The sequence below is a fragment of the Ambystoma mexicanum genome, chromosome 1q (assembly GCF_040938575.1).
Source record: "Ambystoma mexicanum isolate Mex_15411 chromosome 1q, UKY_AmexF1_1, whole genome shotgun sequence".
Classification (NCBI taxonomy): Eukaryota; Metazoa; Chordata; class Amphibia; order Caudata; family Ambystomatidae; genus Ambystoma; species Ambystoma mexicanum.
The window spans coordinates 843,700,239-843,722,516 of record NC_090922.1 but is presented as its reverse complement, the minus strand read 5'-3'; the positions used below and the strand labels follow the sequence as shown (position 1 = coordinate 843,722,516).

The following is a 22,278-nucleotide window of genomic DNA, read 5'->3' as shown; positions in this document are numbered from 1 at the left end:
CTGTGTTTTCTTTATTATTTGATGGTAGAGACTACTCCCATCATAGCTATAGGGCAACGTAGGAGTTTTTCGAAACCCCAAGAATCTAATAAAGTTTTGAAACTGTGTCAGTGTCATACTTGTAATACCATGCCTCCCTTGCAGTGGGCAGAAAGTAGCTCTCTCGGGCCTCAGTACAGTGGCCCTCTCATTGTTGAATTTAGGTATCGAAGAAACCTCTGAAGAGTCGCTTTGTGTCCCGGGGTATGACTTAAGGTACTTAGGGTGGATATTAACATTCATGTATCCTCTTCTGGGCTTTCCGTCTGCGCAATCTGAAATATGGCAACCTGCCCCAAACGAAACCTAAATCTTCTCCTGTTTTCATCTTCCCCAGGGATATTTCCTTTCTGTGCGATGCAGTAATGGTGACCGAGAAAAGCACTGGTGATCCAATCTATGGAGGAACACGGCAAAATGAAGAACCTGGCATAGTGAGTCACAGGAAGGCATGGCTTTCTTAATCAATGTTTCTGCTGCATCAGCAGTTTGTGTATGCCTCCTACATTACTTGCATCTCCAAGGCTTTGCTTTCACTGTGTGCCCCTAACAAAAAGGGGTGTCTCAGCTCTACGGTGCATGCTCATAACATTAGCAAGTATCCAAGATCCATATTCTGGTAGAAGTCTTCAACAGTAGAAATTACCTGAACTATCCAAAGACCAGTATCAAACACTATGGGGTTGCATGTATGGATTAAAGCCAAAATTGAATACATAAGATTGGTTTCTCAAACACTGGAGTGTCTCTTACTTGATTAAACTAGTGTCTGTCTTTCTGAAACACTTATACTCTGGTTCATATAATGCCACGAGGAGTGATATTTTACCATATATGGGTATTGCAGTGCTTACCTCTTTGCTGTAAGTTTTCTCACTCTAGGATGTCTTGCAAAACATTTTCTCAGAGCTTGCTTCTCCCATACATAGGTTTTTAAATGTAACACCCAGAGTACATCTTTATGACCCATGTCTGGTGGTATATTTCTACCACAACAGTTACAGGTATGAGAGGCATGGGTATGCCCGGTTCCATGTTATATAATCGTGGCAAAAATTGCTGTGGCAACAAAATATCGCGGCATTGCCGTCGTTTTTCTGCCGCAGTCCATGTAAAACATGCAGGGGACACCCCCGCAACCCCCACTCCCCTTAAATGGTATAATGCGGCACACTTTTACCGGGTCAAACAGCGGCATTTTTGCAGCGATATTTTTTTATTTCCCTCCCATACTGGGGTATCTTGCAGTTCCATGTCCAATGAATGACTTTCAAGCACCATTTTCTCTTTTTGCCTCCTGTTCAAAGATATTTTTCAAAGAATACCATATTGTATCATAGTTTCATGTCCAAGTGAATGCATCCTCCACACTGTGGTATCTCAAACATTTATTTGTTTTTCGCCATCATCTATCTTGCCATGTAATCAATCACTTCTCCCCACAGGTTGGCATAACTCAGAAAAGCCTCATCCCTCAGGAGTTTCACATTGTCAAGAACAGAGGAGTCCTTGGACTGGAGTACTATGAAGAGTGAGTACCCGTATTATCCCACACATGTTCAGTGTCACCTCTCATTTTTCCTTCCCTCTTTTACTGCCAATGACAGTTCTCTAACCCCCCCCTAGATCTCATCCCCAGAGACATCCTGCCCTTATACCATTTGTGATCTTTTTCCATCACCCCACGTGGATGTTCTTTCATCACATCCTTTGTGATCTGCTTCCCTTGTACTCTTTGGGATCTCAGACCTTGTGCCTCTTTTCAGCATACATGTAGGGGAGATATTTCTTTGACCTTATTTCTAGCTCATCGCCCTCTGAGTTAGCAAACCTTCCCCACCCCCCAAGTGGTAGGATGTCTGAGCAGATGCAATTCTTCCGTAGGAGGAGGCTGGTTAAAAAAGATACAGAAAACCCTTTTGCTAAATACTCAGTTAGGGATTGTACACAGAATATGTATGTGAAAAGATATTCCTTATTATAAAGTTGTGCAACAGTAATAATGGCAAAATATTTACAGGTATGTTAAAGTTACTTTTTAGAATATTAAAAAATGTTTACATGAGTCCACAAAGTCCAACTAGCTTTTGAGTGAGACTCGCAACTCCCCATAGGAATGATGATCCCCCAAGTTCCAATGTTAGTCTATTGACACATAGAAATCAATGGGCCCTTGTTAACCAATTGAGGAAAGATGTCTGCACAGATGATCCCACAGACAAGAAGGACCCAATGAAGACCATAGGAATGAGAGGGCCTGTCATCATTTTCACCTCACCACTACGCTGAAAGAGATTATAGTGATGAGTAGTGACATCACCATAAGGGACTACCATAGTTCTGTTCTGGATGGGCAGAGTCAGCACAGGAGCCCTGCAGTCATAGCCAAATTGAACCAAAACCTTAAGGTGAATAAGCTTGCCAAACAGGAGGTCCACATCAAAATGTCAGTTCTGCAAAGCACAGGATTTGCCCCCTACTGAGGTAGACTCGAACAGCAGCAAGAAATGTGGAGGTTGTCAGCGAGAGGGACATGGGTCAGAACGGAACTACCACATCAGTCCGACCCTGTGGACCTCAAAGATGAAGATACAATAAAGAGCTGCAGTCTAAGACACTGTTGAGGAACATGAAAAAGCTCCTTAGAGCAGCACCAGGAAAGGTTGCAGTTGTCAGCCAGATGGTCAAGGTTTGCAAACAGTCAGTGGCCCTCCACAAACCTACAGGCCCATCTGAAGTCAGAGGGATTCCGTGAAGTAGCATAGACAAGATATGGCAGCTTTACAGCATCATATTGGAAATGGAGCAGTAGCGACCCTAACCAGGGGTTGCAACTTGTGGTTTAAAGAAACTGCAGCAGGACATGCCACTAGAGGTGTCCACACTGAGAGGATGTTACCGGAGTCCCATTATATTCGCAGCATTGAACAAAAGACCCAACAGACACAACAGTCATGATGGATCTCCAGAAGTATGCAGTGATTAGGGCCAAGCAGCACAAATGAGTTCTAGATGCTGGAAGGACACGAAAATCCCTTTTTCCTTTTAATTGCATCTCTGATTTATAAAAACCTTTATACAAAATGATACTGGCCGTCATTACGACCCTGGCGGAATACGAAAAACGATGGCGGAAATGTAATACCGCCATCGAATACCGCCCGTTGCGATTATGACCCGTCACCGTAAAGTACGATGCGATTAGCGACACCGTAATGAACGCCAACGGTAACTGCACCAAGTACGTGCACGCGCGCCTTGCAAAACCGCAATATCCGCCATGGCGCAACGGTACGCGAATGCTGACCCCAGCGGACATTCACCTAACGCCATCAAGCATGGCGGAAAGTACCATTCCGCCATGGCGAGAACTACGGCATCGCGAACCAACCGTAATGGCCCTACTGAGTGCCTGTACTCCACTCCCTGGCCACATTGCACAACTCCTCGTAGGCGCAATGCAGTCACACCATGCAACCAGTGAAATGTACAAGTCACCCATGCATGCCAACGAACAAATGCATGCAGGGGCCCCAAGTGCCCTGTGAGTGGCCATCCACAATTGGCAACACACCATTGCCGTACTGATGCAGCACAGGCATCTGAAGGTGCAAGTACATCAAAATGAACTGAAAATTCCATGACACAAAACAACAACAGTCCCCCATCGCTTGCCACCAGTGTAAACCAACAGTCAAAGCAGTAACCTGAGGGAGACTGCACCAGCCCTGTACACATGGCAGTAGTCAAAACAACCATCAGCATAAGCACGTACCACACAACTGTACCCAGAAGCCAGAACCCAATGCAGAACACCTCACAATACATCGCGCCACAAATCGGAAAATGCCACATTACTAGCAAAGAATAACGCTACACGGTTAATATCTGAATATAAATTTAATGCACATCAAAATCACCAAGGCCATACAGCCATTTGAGCATAAACTCACAAATGATCAGCATTACTGTGGGCTGCATCCGCAATAAATGACCAGCTTCCCCATGTGTGACGCCCTGTACCTCCATGGCACACAGGGGCTACATCCACGTCCAAAAAGGCAACATGGAAGCGCCTAGGACCGCAGGCCCGTCCCATGAAGTAGGCACTAGTCCAGCTGGAAGCTAGGTATGCTGCACCTAGCCACTAGTACTGCGTAAGGGCATGTGGGCCATTGGCGATCGTCCCATAAGATCGTAATGGTGCTCCACTGATTAACTTGAAGCTGCAGGTGTCGACTGTAGAAGCCATCTGCAGGAGTGGCGTACAGATGGCAGCGGCAGAAGGGGAGGAGATACCTGTCACCCAAATGAAAAAAATATAGTATGGACATCCGAACTTCATATGTATTACTCACTACATTCAATACACCAAACCTACAACCATATGCATGCTAGCCCACTCATAAGGATCAATTGCACCCAAAAATCACTTGCGAATCATTACGACACAAATCGAGGTGAATACACTATTTCAAACGAGTGTCTGTGTGCATGCGCCTGTCAGAACAGGATCCATCAGATGGGACCATCAACGTGCATAGACACAAGTGATTGAAGGCGCGTCGAGACAGGGAGGGTTCAACAAGGGCAGACAGACGATGGTCCCACTATGGCAGCCTTGCATCACATAGCGCAGGGGAATGGGATACATTCCAAATAGCCATGTAAATGGCCGACTCCCAATTAAATCATCTTCCCATGCATCCATTCATTATTCCCTCATCCCGTTATGAAAACGCCTGAATATTCACTCACATAACATTCGAAATTTCCATTGAGTCTGTGCGTAATGCAGCCTTCAAAATCCACTGTGCTCCTGCCCGGATTCCTTGTGTAGTGAAGTCACATGTATTTGGGAACGTCCTGCCTTATCGTCCACTACGCTTAGCGCATCCCATTCAAATCAAATCATACATTGCATTCCCATCATGGGCCCTGTCCCAAGGACATTCAACAATAGAACGTTACATTTCCAGTCAGACCTGTGGGCGTCTCCACGCCGCTACTTGAAAACCGAAAGCGCTGTCCTTCGAATTCCTAATTTGCAACATCACGTTGAAAAGGCATCTGTGAACGCTAGTATTCACAATTACATCTATGCAGTGCGTCTGTGTGTGAAAATGGTAACTGCCCTCAATCACTGATGGGACTCCCCGCCGTCTGTGAACCTCGGTACAGTGCTGCATGAGGGTCCACTGTTGATCGAGCACTACATTCCGCTGACCCTTCACAAGTCTGCTCGCGAATGCAAATATCGTATGTGCAACAATGGAACCATAGCAGAATCAACATGTAAACCAATATTCCACAGCCTTCGGGATTAAGAACATGAATGCGAATGCAAGATGCCATGCGTCGATTTGCAGCGTCGTGTGCGGGACGTGCTCGCACGAAAGGCATTGCAGCTGACACAGGTGGAATGAATCACCACAGGTGACGGCTATACAGCCTGAAAACACATAAATTGCATACCCAAACCCCTCCCACAACCACACCCACTCCAGAATGCTACCGGCAGGACTAGCGATGTTGGGCCTGGGGGAGCTGATTGCTCTGCAAGTACTCCAACTTCAAGAAGAAGACGAACGCCAACGACTGCAACAACCGGCCGCACAGAGGAGACGCAGGAGGAGGAGGAGGAGGGCAAGGCATGGCCAGCAAGCCCCACCAGCACAGCCACTACCACCACGCAGGCAGCCCGCAATCCCACGCCTCCGAGCTAATCCGTTCAACCTCACAGCTGAGCAGATCCACACCCTCTACCGTTTGGACCGGGACACCATAACCGCCATTGTCGACATGACACACGCTGACCTTGTAAGCATGATAGATAGCCCAACCGCCATCCCACCCCTACTGAAGGTGGTGTCTGTACTCCACTTCCTGGCCACAGGCACCTACCAGCACACAGTCGGACAGTTGCATGGCATTTCACAGCCCCTATTCTCACGGACACTATTCCAAGTGCTTGATGCCCTCCTGAAGCACTCAGACGACTACATCACTTTACCACGCTCGGAGCAGGAGCTCACAAACACAAAAGTGGGATTCCATGCACTTGCCGGCATACCGGGTTGCATTGGTGCCATCGACTGCACCCATGTGGAATTGGTTGTCCCACATGCCATGGAGGCCCAGTACCGCAACCGGAAACAATATCATTCTATCAATGTACAAATGGTGTGTGACTCCAACAGGATCTTTACACATTGTTCTGCCCGATTTCCAGGATCAACACATGATTCTATGGTCTTGCGGAACTCTAGAATACCACGCTACATGGAGCGACACGCAGGGCGCCGATCCTGGCTACTCGGTGAGTCTCATTTAATGCATGAGTATGTGGGGTAGGTGATGCGTGAATGACCTGGCAGGAAGGGGGTGGGGGTGCGTACGTAGCAATGACATTCCACAAACATCCTTTCTTGTCCACATACAGGTGATTGCGGGTATCCACTGAAGAGATGGCTCCTCACACCAATCCGGAACCCACAGGACCAGCATGAGGAGGACTACAACCATGCCCACTCACGTACCCGTGTGGTCATAGAACAGGCATTCGGCCTACTGAAGGCTCGTTTCCGCTGCCTCAGCAGGTCTGGCAGGGCACTCCTGTACCACCATGAGAAGGTGGCAAAGATGGTCATGGCATGTGTCATGCTACACAACATGTGCGTACGTAGGAATGTGGCCATGCCCCCCGACGCAGAACTGCTAGCACCTGAAGATGGTCATGATGAGGGTGGGGATGTGGCAGCACCTGAAGGGGTCCGCGAGGCACAGGAGGCCCGTGAATTACGTCAGAATCTCATAGATGCATGCTTCTAGCACTCACGCCTGGTGGCTGTTACATGGACACGGGACTTGTGGCACTGTGTGTGTCTGGGACATGCACAATGTGGACTGTACGCAAAGATAGGCCTCGTACACAATGATCAATGTCCACACATCTCATTGGATTACTGTGAAGAGTTGTATTGCATATGTGAAATGACATTACACACCCAATCGACCCGCCACCCAATGAAGCCCAACACACCCCCTACACCCTCCCACCTCCCCCCCGAACACCAGTGTCCGAAGACACTCATCGTCAGTGGGCAGACGCTATTGCAAGCCCCCTCTCCGGGTATCAGGGGCACCCCTGCCTGTGGAGCGCCGGTTCCTCCCAGATCTACGTTGGGGGCTGCCCTGGACGGAACTTGCAACGGATGATGTCTCTGCCTGCTCACGTCCATGCATGTCCCTAAGGGTTTGTGAGAGCTCAGTGAGCACACGGCGCACAGCGGCAAGTTCACCACATACGTCTTTGGACGTCGCATGCAGTTCCCCCCTCAGGCTCTCGGTGCTTCTCTCCATTTGTCCCCTCAGGCTCTCTGTGCTTCTCTCCATTTGTGCCCTTAGTGTCTCTGTACTACGCTCCATTTCTGCCCTAAGTGTCTCAGTAGATGTTTCAATGGCTGCCTTAGAACCCCCACATTCATCAGCATGCTCCTTGAGGAGCGTGGCCATTTGCTGCTGTTGCACTATCATCTGCTCGAGGGACTGTTGCCTCTGCTGGGCCATGCCCATTTGCGGTGGTGTCACAGAGGGGCTGGACACCTCATGTTGCCTTGCAACAGGCCTTGTGGGGTTTGGCCAGTCGTCGTCTTGTGGGTGCCCCTGCGTGGTGTCCTCATGGTGTACGGGATGAAACATACAGGGGGATTGGGACAGGTCATGGATGGATCCTACATCGGCAGCACCGTTTTCTGTGTCGGAGCATGCTGGCATGAAAGCACTGTCACCTATGGTGCTGCTGCCACCAGAAGCAGTGCCTTCTGTGGCATCCATTGGGGGGACCTGTGGTGCTGCTGTTGTGGACATGCTGGCTGCTGGGGTGCCTGTTGATGTCCCCTCCAGTGTGCTGCCACTCGATTTGTGCTGCTGCCGTGTCTTGATCTGTGCAGCTGAGGTGGAGGGTCTTTGGCCGTTGGTCTTGGCCCTCTTTGCAGGTGTGCTGGTAGGGGTGTCCTGAAGCTCGTCGTTGGAATCTGACCCTGTGGTGGAGTAAAGGAGGGCGAGCGTTATTCATGGGTCTGTGGTAATTGTAATGGCAATTGTATCACATGCATTGGGGTGGTACCTGGGGGTGATTTGGGTCAGGGCCTTGGAGGTGGTCTCATTTTTGTGTGCATTGGGGATGCAGTTGTTTTGCAGTCTGCAGTTAGGGTGTGCATGCTGCACATGTAGAGTGTGTTTTTTGGATTTTTTAATATTTATTTATTTAATCAGACTTTTAAGGGGCGCTGTCATGCCAATGTATGTCGTCGTTCTCCTGGACATGTGTTTCTAGTGCACTATGGGGACACATGGTACTTCACATGGTTGGTAATTGTGGATTTGGCATGGTTTTATTTGGGCCACCTACCTGATTCTTCTGATGTCGGCACTCCTTTCTCCATCCCTCCGACTCCCTCTATGCTCTCCATTCCAATGGTGGAGGCACAGATTTCTTCCCAGGGGGTCAACTTGATGGGTGATTCCGATCCTCCCCCAGTAGCTGTGGCAATGTTCCGGTTGGCAGAGAGTATGCTCCGGACGCGTATCCGTAGGTCGTCCCATCGCTTTCTGCATTGCTGTGGGTTGCGGGGTGCGGTCCCCACCGCACTTACCCGCTGTGCCACCAGCGCCCATATGGCCTTCTTGTTCGCAAGTGCCGTCCTGGTCATTTGCGTCGAGAAGACGACGGCAGCGTTCTCCTGGAGGGTCTCTGTGAGCACGGTGAGTTCCTCGTGGGAGAAGTGGACCTGCCGCTTGCGGTCGCGCGCTTTTTTAGCAACTTTTCCCATATTTATTTTTTTAACTGGGGTGGCTGACGGGTTGGGATGTGTCTCAGGGTCGGATTTTTAATGGTTGTGTTGGGATTCTGATTTTATAGGTGTACGGCGTGCTGTTTCCCGTTCCGGCCCCATGTTTTTACTTCCGTTTCCGTATATTTACGGTGACCTATTTAGCGCTGACCGCTCATTACGGTGACCGCTAAGATGGGTGGCGGAATTGCACCTAGGGCGCCGTACGACGGCGGAATGGGCCGTTTTGGGGTCATTTCCGCCATCGCGGACTTTGCACTTCCGCCATGGCGTGGTGCTCGTGCCCGATGGGTCGGAATTGGCCGCACTTTGCTCCATCATGCAATGGCGGAAACGCTATTTACGCTATGGCGGTCATGTCAGTTGATTTCCACAAGGGTCGTAATGAGGGCCACTGTCTATAACAGAGCCTTAGATTACATTGCACTCTGATTCCTTAACAATTACTTAAAACAATCTCAATCAAAACATAATTCAATAATCAATACATTGTAGAGTAACTGTACAATGAAAAAAATTAGGAGATTTACCTTTCGAATGGATTGTGTCCTCCCACGTATTCCTCGTCTTTTGATATATATCCTTTCCAGCTTCATCTGCTTCTGAAATGTTTTTCGACAGAGGATGCTGTGTGTCGATTCCGTCGACTTGATATCCCTCGAAGCTTTCCATCTCAAGATTCAAGGTCGACGCCATCAACAGTATAGATAGCACATGCAGCGCCCGTTGGCTTCAGTTCTGTTTTTCCGACGCAGCTATTGCTTTGAAAGAATTACGGCACGCTTTGGTTTTTTAAATGAAAACTTTGACAACTCGAGAGAAAATGTGCCTCATTATGAGACCGGCGATAGCTGTGCCAGTAAAACCGGCACGGCTGTCGCCAGAATCATTTTTTTTCTGACGCCTGGTAATAGGCAATTGCCTGGGCATTATGGCCCCGGCAGACCCGGTAATTGCCCATTCCCGGGCGCCGAAAAATATTAGTCCCCATTCCCATTTGAGTCCCATTGGACTCAATGGGAATGGGGAGGCCGGATGCACTGGTACCATTCGTGAATGGTGCCGGTGCATCTGACATGGGCTGATCGCTGGTGCCGGTACGCCCGCCTGGTCAGACCTGGCGGGCGAAAAGCCACCCGCAAGCAGACCTTGTAGTTTGCTGGTCCGGTAAAAACAGTACCGACAAGCTTACCAGTACGGTTGTTAACGGACCGGCAACCTTATAATGAGGCCCAAATGTCTTCATCGTCAGCTACATCAACGCCCGAAGACAGGATTCAAGAAATTGCATGATTGCAGTGCCAAAATGTGTCTGGGCACAGAGCATCGAACGGCTGATTACGACTCATGTCAGGGAATGACCGGTAAGACTCTAAAAGAGAGTAAGGGGGAATTGGTGGTGGGTAGGACCCCCTCGAAATCTCCTTCATCCTAATCTGTAATGTGATCTTCTGCCCAGTCGAGAGGAGACTCTCCTCGGAGAAAATCGTCCAAAAAACAATTGCGCTCCAGGAGTGGTCTCACCATTCATCGTCTTCGACTAAGAAGTCGAATAAGAGGTGTTACAAGTCTCCATCGTCATCTAGTGATTCCTCTCCTGAGAGAATTTCATGTCCAACCAAATCCTCTTCTCCTGCCAAGAGTTTCGGAGAGAGATGTTAAGGATATTCGAGAAGGAGGCCCCAACCCCTTAGAAGGACAAGGAGAGAAGCCATACTCCGGTTGTGCTGCTAAAGGCGACAAAGGGAAGGCAAAGACAAAGTCCTGTGCGCACTCGAGCCCAGGGCGTAAGCCATCGATACAACGAGAGCCATTGAGGTTTCGACCCGACAACATTTCGTCGAAGGCTTCTTAGAGTCGAGGGTCTAGCCCTTCAAAGGCATTGTCTGCAAAAAGGTTATCATCAACGCCATCAATGTTATTGGTGTCGAGCTCCTCGAAGTCTCCAGTGTCAGGAACGTCAACGCTATTGATCTCGAAGCAGCCGTCAACGACAGGCTCAAAGCCGTCCACGCCTTTAACTAAGCAGATGGAAAAACCTACAAACCTGCACCAAGAAAAGATTCTTCAAATCTTTATCAGCAAATTATGAAGAGCATTTGTCTTCTGTTGGGGCCTCTCCATCCTTTGGCCTTGCATTTGGTACCCCTAATGTACCAGAGGCCCTGGTATCAGACGAGTACAAGATGAATATGAGAGCCTCCAAACAGCCAGTTGTGTAGACACATCACCTGAATAGGAATTTGCAAAACCAGACCCTTCATACCACGCAGAATCCTCTGTTAGGAAGAATCCTGTGCAGTGCCCTTAGGGACCACTACACACAATTAAGACTACAGGTGGTGATACAAGTTTTACCTTTGGTTCAAGCATGTACTACTATGTCATAGTGGTAGCAGTGGTGGAGCAGCCAGGCTTATCTCAAGATTATATGAACAGTAGCAGAGATTACACAAAGGGACCACAATTACTGTGACTCAAACAAACACTGACTCAAGGTTTCAGGTAGAAAAATATAAGTACATTTATTTTTAAACCATTCGTTATAAACACAACACTTCTATTAAACTTCAATAAAAATCACACGTTAAATATACTACAACTAACAAATTCACTTTGTACAGTAAATCTCAAGGTAAGTACCGTGTGTTGGCAAGAACCGGTGTTAGGCACAAAAACACGTTACCGCGGATACGATTGCGATCACTTTTTGACAGTTCGGTCTACTAAAGAAACGCGTATCCGTGACATGAAATGCTACCAGGTCAAAAACACACTTAGCACCTGAGATACCCAGAGGGAGTTGGAGGCAAAAATCACAGGCAATATTTTGGTTAGGCAGGCAGAATCAAGAAAAACTCAGAACCAGGAGTTCAAAAGTCAAAGGGCCGGTGCCAGGGTTGAAAGACACCGGGGCCAGTTGCCCAAGATCACACGGTCTAACAGTTCACGATTCAACAGAGCCAAAAGTACTTCGGTATTGTCAATGTTCGGAAGCAAAAGTTATAAGAAGGAGGGAAGACAAGGTCAAGCCTTGGAAATGAAGAAAAAGGGATTCACCCAGTTTCCTCAACAGAACACAGGACCTTGTTCTAATGGTGCAGCTGTTGCCCTGGCAGTTGTTCCTGTTGGTTTCCCGCAGACCCACGATTCCTGGAGATTCGTCGAGAAGGAGGATGTCTGAAGACCACACGGGGATGAGGACGGCAGCAGCGATACGGAATAAAAGGTGCGCTCCTTAAAAACAGGAGAGGCTCTTCAGGTGGCTATCCGGACCACTACAGCAGTGTGCAGCGATTTCGACCACGGAAGAGGATCCTCTGGCTGTAGAAGATGAGCTGGGTATCCCCACCAAGCTCAAGGGAAGAAGACTCCGGACTGGATCTTCTCTGAGTCGTTGAAGGGCAGATAGCTCAGGACTGCAGCAGGGCTTCACCGGGACGGGGTAGTTGCATCAGCCATCGTTCTTTCCGCTTCTCTTCGGTTCCTTGTAGTTCCAGTGGTGACTCTCTGATTTCTAGCCCAAAAGACCTGCCTTTTATGCGAAAAACCCCCATTCACGCAGCCTGGCTGTCAATCACCCAGCAGGGGGGTTGTCCAGCCCGGACAACTACCCTGGCCAATCATGACAAAGTGCGAATTGGGTTTCCTAGGATACCCTGTGCAGGGGGTGACTACACCCCTCCCTCACATTCAGCCCACCTAGACACCCAGGCACCTTGAGGAGGGCTTCTGGGCAGAAGCTCACCAAAAGACAGTGAACAAAGAAGGCGAACCTAGTTTGCCGCGCAATGTAAAACACAAGAAGGACTTTAACAAAAAGAAATGGCGACTAAACCCAAGCGGAGCCAAAAGAAAGACGATTTGGTCAAGCGGGTTTATGTTCGAGGCTAATATAATAGCCAAGAACAGTACCGCGTGTTAGGCAGAATCCTGTGCACTTCCCTTGGGGAACACTGCAAAAAGAGTAAGACTACAGGAGTAAGCAGTAAACCCAATTGGTAGCAGTCTGCACCACCCAGATTTACCTGGTAGCTGTGGCTGAGCAGTCAGACTTCTTTCAAGAAGAGTAGGGCAGTGTATAGAGTATACACAATAGGGCTAAAAATACAGTAGAGCAAACAAACACTGACCAGAGCTTTGTATAAAAAGTATATAATTATTTATTTAAAACACACTTTAGGCAATATACTAGCACTCTAAATCAAAAGCAAGTTAAAAAACAGACAGGTAAAGTATACACACCTCCCTTGATAACTATCAGACACATCAGCGTTAAAACACCACGATTTGTTAAAACAGATGTGAGCGCATAACCTGATGCCACTCCAATAATTCAGGCAAAGGGAGAGAAAAAGGCAGAGCATAGAATTAAAACAGGCCCCAACACTTTTAGGAGTTATCAGCAAGGGAATAAAGGTAGTAAATACTGTAGAGCAAAAGTTCATAGGCCAGGCCCACTTTAATGGAGCAAAGCGAAATGTGCCCAGGATCACACGGTTTAAAATGCACTAAAAGTCTTTGCAGAATGTTCAAAAGCGGTTGGGGTGATTCAAGAAGGTAAAGTTAGAAGGTCTGGGGCCAACCCAGTTGGCAAGCCAAGGATTTAAGGGTCACCTTGGACAAACCAAAGAAAGGGAGGCCAGGCAGGACACAGTACCTTAAAGAGAGAGGAAGCTCCAGCGGTGGTAGTTGTTCCTGGCAGTGGTTGCAGTTCGTTGTTTCGACCAGGGGAAGAGAGGATCTCGTCGAGGAGAAAACTTGGAGTCGTTGCACTGCACAGGGATGAAACCAGCCGCAGAGTTCGTCGATAAAAGGTGCGTTCCTTTTATTCGCGGTCAAAGTGGTGAAGCTTGGCTATCCGGCCGCCGGGGTGCTTGGCACGGGCGATTCGACCAAGAGACGTCTTTGGAAGGCGAAAGGGGTGAACTGGTTGGTCCCAACAGCTCGGAGGAAGAAGTCTCGTCCAGCAGAAGATCTTCTCTTGTCGTCGGGAAAGTGGTGAGGTAGTTGCAGCAGGGCTTCACCGGTGGTGTCGTCGTTGCAGATGGCTCAGCTTCTTCCCTCTTCGGATTCTTAGGTCCTGTGGCGACTTCTGAAGTTCCCGTCCCAAAGGCCCTGCTTTTATGCAGAAAAAACCCCATTCAACAGCCTAGCTATCACTCAAACATGCTAAGTGGTGAGCCGGGCGGCTCACCACTGGCCCAATCAGAACAGAGTGCGACTTGAGTTGCTATGGCAACGCAGTCCAGGGTGCCAATTCCCCTCCCCACCCATCCTGTGGAACCCAGACAGAGTGGCACCAGTTGGAGGGCTTCTGTGGAGAAGCCTGCCAAAAAGTGGAACAAAGGGCTCGACCTTGGTCAGAGTTACAGAGACCGACACGAACGCCATTTTAGAAAAGAGTTCTGGCAAAAAGACCCAACCGTTGATTTAATATTAAATAAATAAACCAGTGGTATCTTTAACATTGCACCAAAAAGTGGTGTGTTTAAAATCAATGGGAAAATCCCATAGAGAATATTCTGGTGGAATATTTTGCGTGGTAACCACTGCCACCAGCCAGAAACTCAACAAGGGGGGACTGGACAGTGCCCCCTTGAAAAGAGACCCAGGGGCAAGATAAATAACCCCTTCCAGTACTTCCACAATATGATGGTTTGTACTGGTTCTGTTCACAATTTAGGACTAGTAAAGTCAATGATGACTTTACATGCCCTGGGAGACAGTAGTCAGTCCCAGGGTATGGAGTCTATGTTTGGGGGTCACTATGACACCCCCGTGTTACTGCACTGAGGGTGCTGTGTAACACATGCACAAAAACCAGATGATACTCTATGGAGTGAAAGACCCCATAGCCCATAAGCACACAAAGAGTCAAAGACATACCTCAAATCATGCCTAGGAGTGGGAGGAAAAGAGTCTCACTCTTAGCAGGAGAAAAAAACAAACCCCAAAAATCCAGCAAAGGTGCTGGGGGACTCACTAGGTTTGGGAAATTAGCCTTATAAGAGAATTCTCCCTAACATCACGTTTATCTAATATAATCGCAGTAGAAAAGTTAGGGTAGATACCACTGCCACCAGCCAAGTCTAAATGTTAAAAGAGCGAAACAATGCTCTAGGAGGTACAGATAAAAAAGGGATACGAGTTAACCCTTTCCAGTACTCCATGGAAGATGGGGTGTACTGGATCTGTGGTAGATTGACTAAGTAAAGTTAATGGTAACTTTACCCTTTTCTGGGGGACAGTAGTCACCTCAGAAATGGAGTCGAGGGAAGTCTCAAAGACAACCCTGTGCCACGGCACTGAAGGTGCGGTGTGACACACACAAAGAAGAGGGCTACTGAAGTGGTGTACTTCAGAGTCCACAATCACAAAAACAGATGGAAACACATAGCAAAACACAGGTAAGAGTGGGGGGAAAGCTCTCACTCTTACCAGGTGGAAAAAAATAAACTCCAGAAGTCCATCAAAGTTGCTGGGGGACTCACTAGGTGAGGGAAATTAGCCATAAATAAGAATTCTCCCTAACAGCCTCTGATAGGCAACTCATGACCAGGGTGGTTGACTTTCTAGGTTGGATCAGACCTGCTCCCCCATTTAAGCAGGACGATTTAACGGATATCCTGGACCAGGGTCAACAAAAGGATCCAATCCTTCCTTTTCACATTGCCCTTCAAAGAAAGAGTTAAGGCATATTGGGAGGCACCTGAGACTACTGCTGCAGTGAGCAAGAACCTCACCAAGAAGTTTAGGCCATCTAGCAGCGACCCTGAATATTTGGCAAAGCACCCCACGCAAGAAAGCCTGGTGATTCAGGCAGTGACTCCTCTTCCAAACAGGCCGGATAGCCCACTATCCCTCCTGACAGAGACGATAAGCGAGTGGACATTTGGGCAAGAAAGATTATTTTCTGCAAGGAGCACGGGATTGAAATCTGCCGATGCCACTTGCGTCTTAGCAAAGTGCCTGTAGTGAAGAGGAACCAAGCGTGGTACTCTGCTTATTTCCTAATCCCCAAGCAGGACGGAGGATTGAGACCCATCGTGGATTTGAGATACTGGAACAAGTTCCTCAGGAAGGACAAGTTCAAAATGGTCACACTTTCTCGGATCCTTTCGGCCTTCCAACTCCAGGATTGGATGATGTCATTGGACCTTCAGGATACTTACTTTCATGTGCCTAGCCATCACAAACACAGAAGGTTCTTGAGGTTCGACGTTGGTGGTTCTCATTATCAGTTTCGAGTTCTGCCATTCGGGCAGACCTCCGCCCGAGGGTTTTCACCAAGCTGATGGCAGTCGTGACAGCAAGTCTAAGGACAGGGGGGAATTCACATCTACCCCTACCTGGACGATTGGCTGGTCAGGGCCTGTTCACCTGAATAAGCTCCGGAACATCTCAGCATCACCTGCCACTCTCTCCACAGACTGGGCTTCTCCCACAATTACAACAAGTCCCACATGATACTATCTGAAAGACTCCAGTTCATCGGAGCGGTCTTGGATGCATCCTTGGGAAAAGCTTTGCCACCTGAGGTGAGGGCTGAGCACATTCAGCAGATGGTCAGCAAATTCCAGAGTGCCCAGCGTCTTCGGGCCTTCGACTTTATGAGGTTTCTCGGTCTCATGGCATCCTGCATTTTCCTGGTGCCAGAGGCTCATCTGTGAATAACATCCCTCCAATTGGCTCTCAGGACTCAATGGTCCCAATTCTCAGGCAAGATGTCGGACCTTCTTCAGGTTCCGAGCAGAGGTGCACAGACCTTCTGTGGTGGGCCTGCAAGGACAACAGTCTGAAGGGAGAAACATTTTGGCAACCATGGCCGGAGATAACATTAGTTACAGATGCCTCAATCACATGGTGGAGATCCCATGCCAATGATCTGACAATCAGCAGTCGTTGGTCTCCATTGAAGTCTAAACTACACCCAAATCTTTTGCAGCTGAGGGCAATCAGACTAGCGCTAAAGGCCTTTCGCCCTCTGTATGGGGAAATAATGTCCTGATAATGACCGACAACACAGTAGGCATGTACTACCTCAACAAAAGATGAGGAATAGGGTCACTACCACTGTGCAGAGAGACGATGCAGCTCTGGCTCTGGGTAATTCAAGAAGGAATCTCCTTGTCAGCGGCTCACCTAGCCGGAGAGGAGAATGCGGCGCAGACTCTCTGAGCAGGCAGAGCACAGTCTCCCGCGAGTGGGAACTAGCCCAGGACATCCTTCAATAGATCTTCACCCTTTGGAGAACCTCTCAAGCAGATCTTTTTGCGACTAGTGCCAACCGGAAGTTCGAACTTTACTGCTCCAGGGAATTTCCCCCAAGAGGAGCTCTAGGGGACGCGTTCGTAGTGGACTGGGAGTTTACATTCCTGTATGCGTTTCCTCCAGCCCCTGTCATTCCTCACGTGATCACGTTTCCTCCAGTCCCCGTCATTCCTCATATGATTAGGAGGTTGAGAAAGTTTGGGAAAACCATGATCCTAATTGCTCCGGTTTGGGTCAGGAAGATATGGTATCAGGACCTTCTGGACATGTCCATCTGCCCTCCAATGCGTGTTACACAAATAGAGGACCTTCTCTCGCGAGAGGAAGATCGGGTTCTCCATCCAGAGGTCAAGACACTCAACCTTCATGCATGTTTCAGGGAGGTTGAGATGTGAGGATTGGGACTTCCTGGATGACGTAATGGGGATTTTGCTTTTGGCAAGAAGGCCAGCAACTACATCTTTGTACCGTTGCCATTGGAACAGGTTCTGCTACTTGTGCTGAGATAAAAATGTGGACTCGTTTCAATGTAATAAACCTATGGTATTATCTTTCTTGGTACATTTGGCAAATCTGGGGATCCAGATTCGAACCATTAAAGGTTATTTTTTATTTTTTTATTTTATTGTTTTTGGTTTGTATAAACCTTTACAAAATTTAGATCAAGAATACAATAAAAATTACAAAAGTACAAATCGCATTGTATACAAACAATAACAGACAAATATACACATTTACACATTAATACACTTGAGTTCCAAATAGCAGATAAAACTTGAGTTACCAATAACAGATAAAACATCTTGACAATACATTCTTGAAAATATTATCAACCCAAAACATCACATACCAAAGTATTTAAAGGTTTCTTGAACAATGCATTACGACACTTAAACATAGCATAGACATATTCATACTAAATCACATATGACTCTCAAATATTCATTAATATGTATTTTTAAAACTGTAGAGTTACCATGAAGCATCTCATACAACAGCATCTATCTAAATCTGCCTGCCTCTACTCTCCGCCCTCCGCAACTTATCCAAAACAGGACTGCGAGACTTGTCTTTGGCCTCAAGCCCAGGGATCGTATCTCTCCAGGACTGAAATCTCTGCACTGACTCCCAGTGACTGCAAGAATTAAGTTCAAAACCCTCTGCATTATCCACAAGGCCTTCTGGGGCCTGGGACCTCATTACCTTCAACTCTCTCTTCCTAAATACCTTCGTTCCCGGGCTCTTTGCTCATCTGCCTCCAACTCCCTCAGGGTTAGCCTTTTCTCCAAGCAACAAGTTGGTGGTCGATCTCTCTCCTCGGCTGGGGCTTCCCTCTGGAACAGCCTTCCTGCCTCGCTGAAAACTCGAGAAGAACCATCTCCGGTTCCGGAAACACCTCAAAACCTTCCTCTTTGCTTCTGCTTTCTCTGCCTCTCTGCCCTGCTGAAATTCCTTGCCGATTCTGCACCGGTTACCTGGCCACCCTTTCTGATCTTGGGGCCAGGTCCCGCCTTTTGCTCACCTGCCCTGCCTCCCTGGCAACACCTGGCATTTGGGGACTGGTTCTGAAATCCCTTCAGTCCCCTTATCAGCACTTATGTCTGCTCTTACCTTGCACTTGCCACCATCAGGCTGTTTTATTTATAGTATTTATTCTTCTTTCCCATGTACTGCACTGCACTTTCCCCTCTCCCTTCCCCTTGCACTCTTCCCTTTCTCCCTACCCTCGCACTTGCGCGATCTGAATGACACCTGGCCTAGTAGGATCGCTGTCTGTCTTCCACTTTTTCCCCTCCCTTGTCTCGTCGCGCCTTGAAACACTTGTGTATAGGCGCGTTACAAATGCCATATCATATCATATATCATATCATACCACAAATTAGCTCTATTCACGTTAGAGATGTCATTTACAAACACTGAGAAATATTCAATTCTGTGTTTCAGGAGTTTTGGACAAATCAATAGCAAGTGCTTTAACGATTCGGTAACCCCGTTTACCTTACAGTGCCTACAGAATTTAGTTTCCACGTCATTTCTGTTTCTCATATTCTGAATTTCAAACGTGTTTAAAACATTAAACCGAAATCTAGTTTCGAAAAACTCTAGATGGGTATTTTTCTGTGTATTTCTCGGAAGCCGGTTTCCACTTCCAGAAAGAAATTACTTGTGAGTACAGATGGGAATTTAAAATCACCACATTATTTTCCAACAAATCCGATGCTTTTAACAATTCTTTAACCTTACCCGGATTCTTTATGAGAATCTCCATTTATAACACTAAATCACATAAAATTTTGGCACATACTCTTTTAAGGTCAGACATGAGTACACCTTCCAAATCTGTCCCCAAAAAATAATACAATGTGTTGATATCGGACACAAGACATTTACGTAATAGCGATAACTTCTTCCAGTACATCATACTCTTTAGGGAAGGCAGACCCAACTCATAACGTAACATTTCCATTGGTATGCATTTCGGGATGTGGCTTAAAACGTTGCACCACACTTGTGCTTCAATTATTTTCAAATAAGGTACCAATTCCTCTGAATAAAACTCAAGACCAGAGGACAAACGTGGAATTGCTTTTGTACGATACAATAATATAGATGGAATTAATGTAAATCTCCCGTATCTTCTCTCCACTATTTTCATCTGATTGGCAATAGCGGAGGCCTTTGACTTGAGATTGTTTCTCATGAAGCCAAGTGTATATGTACTGGTATAAGTATAACCCAGATATTTCAACACAGATTGATTTTTTAACTTTACGCCACCACAAGACAGCGAAAAAGAGTCTTGTTTTATAGATTTTGTACCCGTATGAAATGTCACAGTTTTATTTGGATTTATCAACAATTTTCTATCTTTAATGAAATCTTCAAATGCAGTTATCATTCTTTGCAAGCCAACCTTTGTTCAGTCAAATGAACAAAGAGTCCAGAATCGTTCCTGCTTTAGATACATAAAGGTTAAACTGAGTGGCTGCCAATCTGCATCTCTGCCTTAAACCATTATGTGTCAGAATTTGTTCAGATAGTAAACCTCTGGTATTGAGACGCACCCTCATTACTGTATTCGAGTATAGCGTTATTATCAACTCTAATAATCTTTTTTCAATGCCCAAATCATATAACGTCTTCCATAAGATATTCCTATCGACCATGTTGAACACCATGGATAGGTCCATTGAGGCTAAGTATAGGTGTTGCTTACTTTTCACTCTAGCCTTACTCTGCAAGTTAGCTACAATTAACCCACCGACATCTGTACCCATAGACTGTCTAAAGCCTATTTGTCTTATGTCCAATATGTTAACTTTTATCCATTTGTTCAGTTCCTCTCAGACAATTGCTGCAAATATTTTAGATTCTACGTCAGTCAACATAATAGGTCGATATTTCAATGGACTTAGACGATTGCCTTTTTTAAATATTAGTATGACATGTGACATTTTCCAGGACTTTGGGATTTTCTTCTCATTCATACAGTTACATTCTCATACAGTTCAATAAGCCGGCCCACATTGCTACATTTAGTTTCATTGTGATGTATGAAAGGTTGTTAGGACCTGGGGTGGTTGATGCCTTAACCTTCTTTAGTTGTCTAGAAATATTCTTAACCAAGATGTTCAATGACCACACCTGATTGCTATTATATAGATCTGGTGTTTTAGCATCAGGGTACTTATACAGATTCTCAAAATGCTCAACCCATATGTTTTCAGCTATTGGATTCATTGTCAGCTGCAACTGAGTTACTTCAGTGCCGTTAATAATGGACCATATGTTCCTGGTGTTACCACTCTCTATAGTCGAAAGCATAGCTTCTCCGTCTTTTTGTGCCATAATTGAACAGTGTGCCAGAAGCCAATTTTTAAAAGTTTGTTTACAGTGCTTAATTTTGCAACGTATTTTAACTAAGTTATTATGTACTTCTTTTCTTAATTGTGCCTTTCTCTCTTTTACTTCTATATCGAAGACATGGGCGCATGTTTTTGCAGAAGTTTGCAGATTGGGTTTCATAACGTTAGCTTTTTCTAACAGTTGAGAAACATAGGTCATAAAAACTTTCCCCGAATAAGTTACCAATTTCCACTCTAGCGAATGAGGTGTATAGTCATTAAACAACAGAGTATTTATCTTATCTATGTTGCGTGGAGTCCACCTTACCTTAGTGCCTGCAAATTTGACTGTGACACTCGCCACACGGAAAGCCTCACCTTTCTTTTCTTTTAACCATGGGAATTTTGTTGAAATCATTGCATAATCACTTTCATAATGACTATTCACTTTCAAGTTACACAAACCTTCCTGGAAGTGATTGCTCACAAATATGTAATCCAGAATTGAGTTGAGACCTCGTGCTTGCCATGTAGGAATAATATTATACATTGGCTGCAACCCCAACTAAGCTTTAATTCCACCCAAAAGCTCCCTCTGTATGCTTTATTAGATGCTCCCAAACTCTCAAAACCTGTTGATTCCAAAATCCATGATGCGTAGCTTTTATCCAAATTGCAATCCGCATTCAGATCTCATGAAACCAACAGTGCACCACCCGGATATATATCAAGCCAGTCACTTATCTTTTGGTTTAGCAAGTCAAACAAGTATAAAAGCTGTTCATTTGTGTGTTTGGCAACATTCTAATAGATATTCATCAACATTATATCGATATTCCCACTTTCTGTTAACAGTTTAAAAGTACCAATTATTGCACAATCCAAGAACAGCTGCTCAGTGACCATTATGATGTTGGTTTCTGACCGGTAAGCCAATGTGAGTCTGCCACTAGGACGACCAAGTGATCCCTTTTTCGCCTTCAAGTTATTACTCCATAACCATCCCACAATAGATTACCGGTCACCCAAGTCTCTTGTAATAACACAAAATCATGCTCTTCCAACAGTTTTACAATTTTGGTATTGGCAATCAAATGAGAGCAACCTCTCGTATTCCCTGATAAAAGGCTGTATGATGTTTTCTTTCTAAAGTGGATCCTTCACCGATTTTAATTTTTCTATGGATTCTCTTAGTGACAGAGCCAGCCACCTCCATTCCTGCATGTCAGACAATTGGGACCTAGCTTCGGCCATAGACAACATAC

General features: G+C 46.4%; 1 protein-coding gene across 3 annotated transcripts in view; it reads left to right on the top strand.

The window, feature by feature from the left end:
• Window positions 1-22,278, top strand: part of AXDND1 (axonemal dynein light chain domain containing 1) — an 871,721-nt gene that overhangs the window by 192,226 nt on the left and 657,217 nt on the right. For all 3 annotated transcript variants that reach the window (XM_069641478.1, XM_069641476.1, XM_069641477.1), the window contains exons 5-6: window positions 377-473; window positions 1,485-1,570. In XM_069641478.1, the coding sequence (XP_069497579.1) occupies window positions 377-473; window positions 1,485-1,570 (183 nt within the window). The remainder of the gene's footprint in view (window positions 1-376; window positions 474-1,484; window positions 1,571-22,278) is intronic.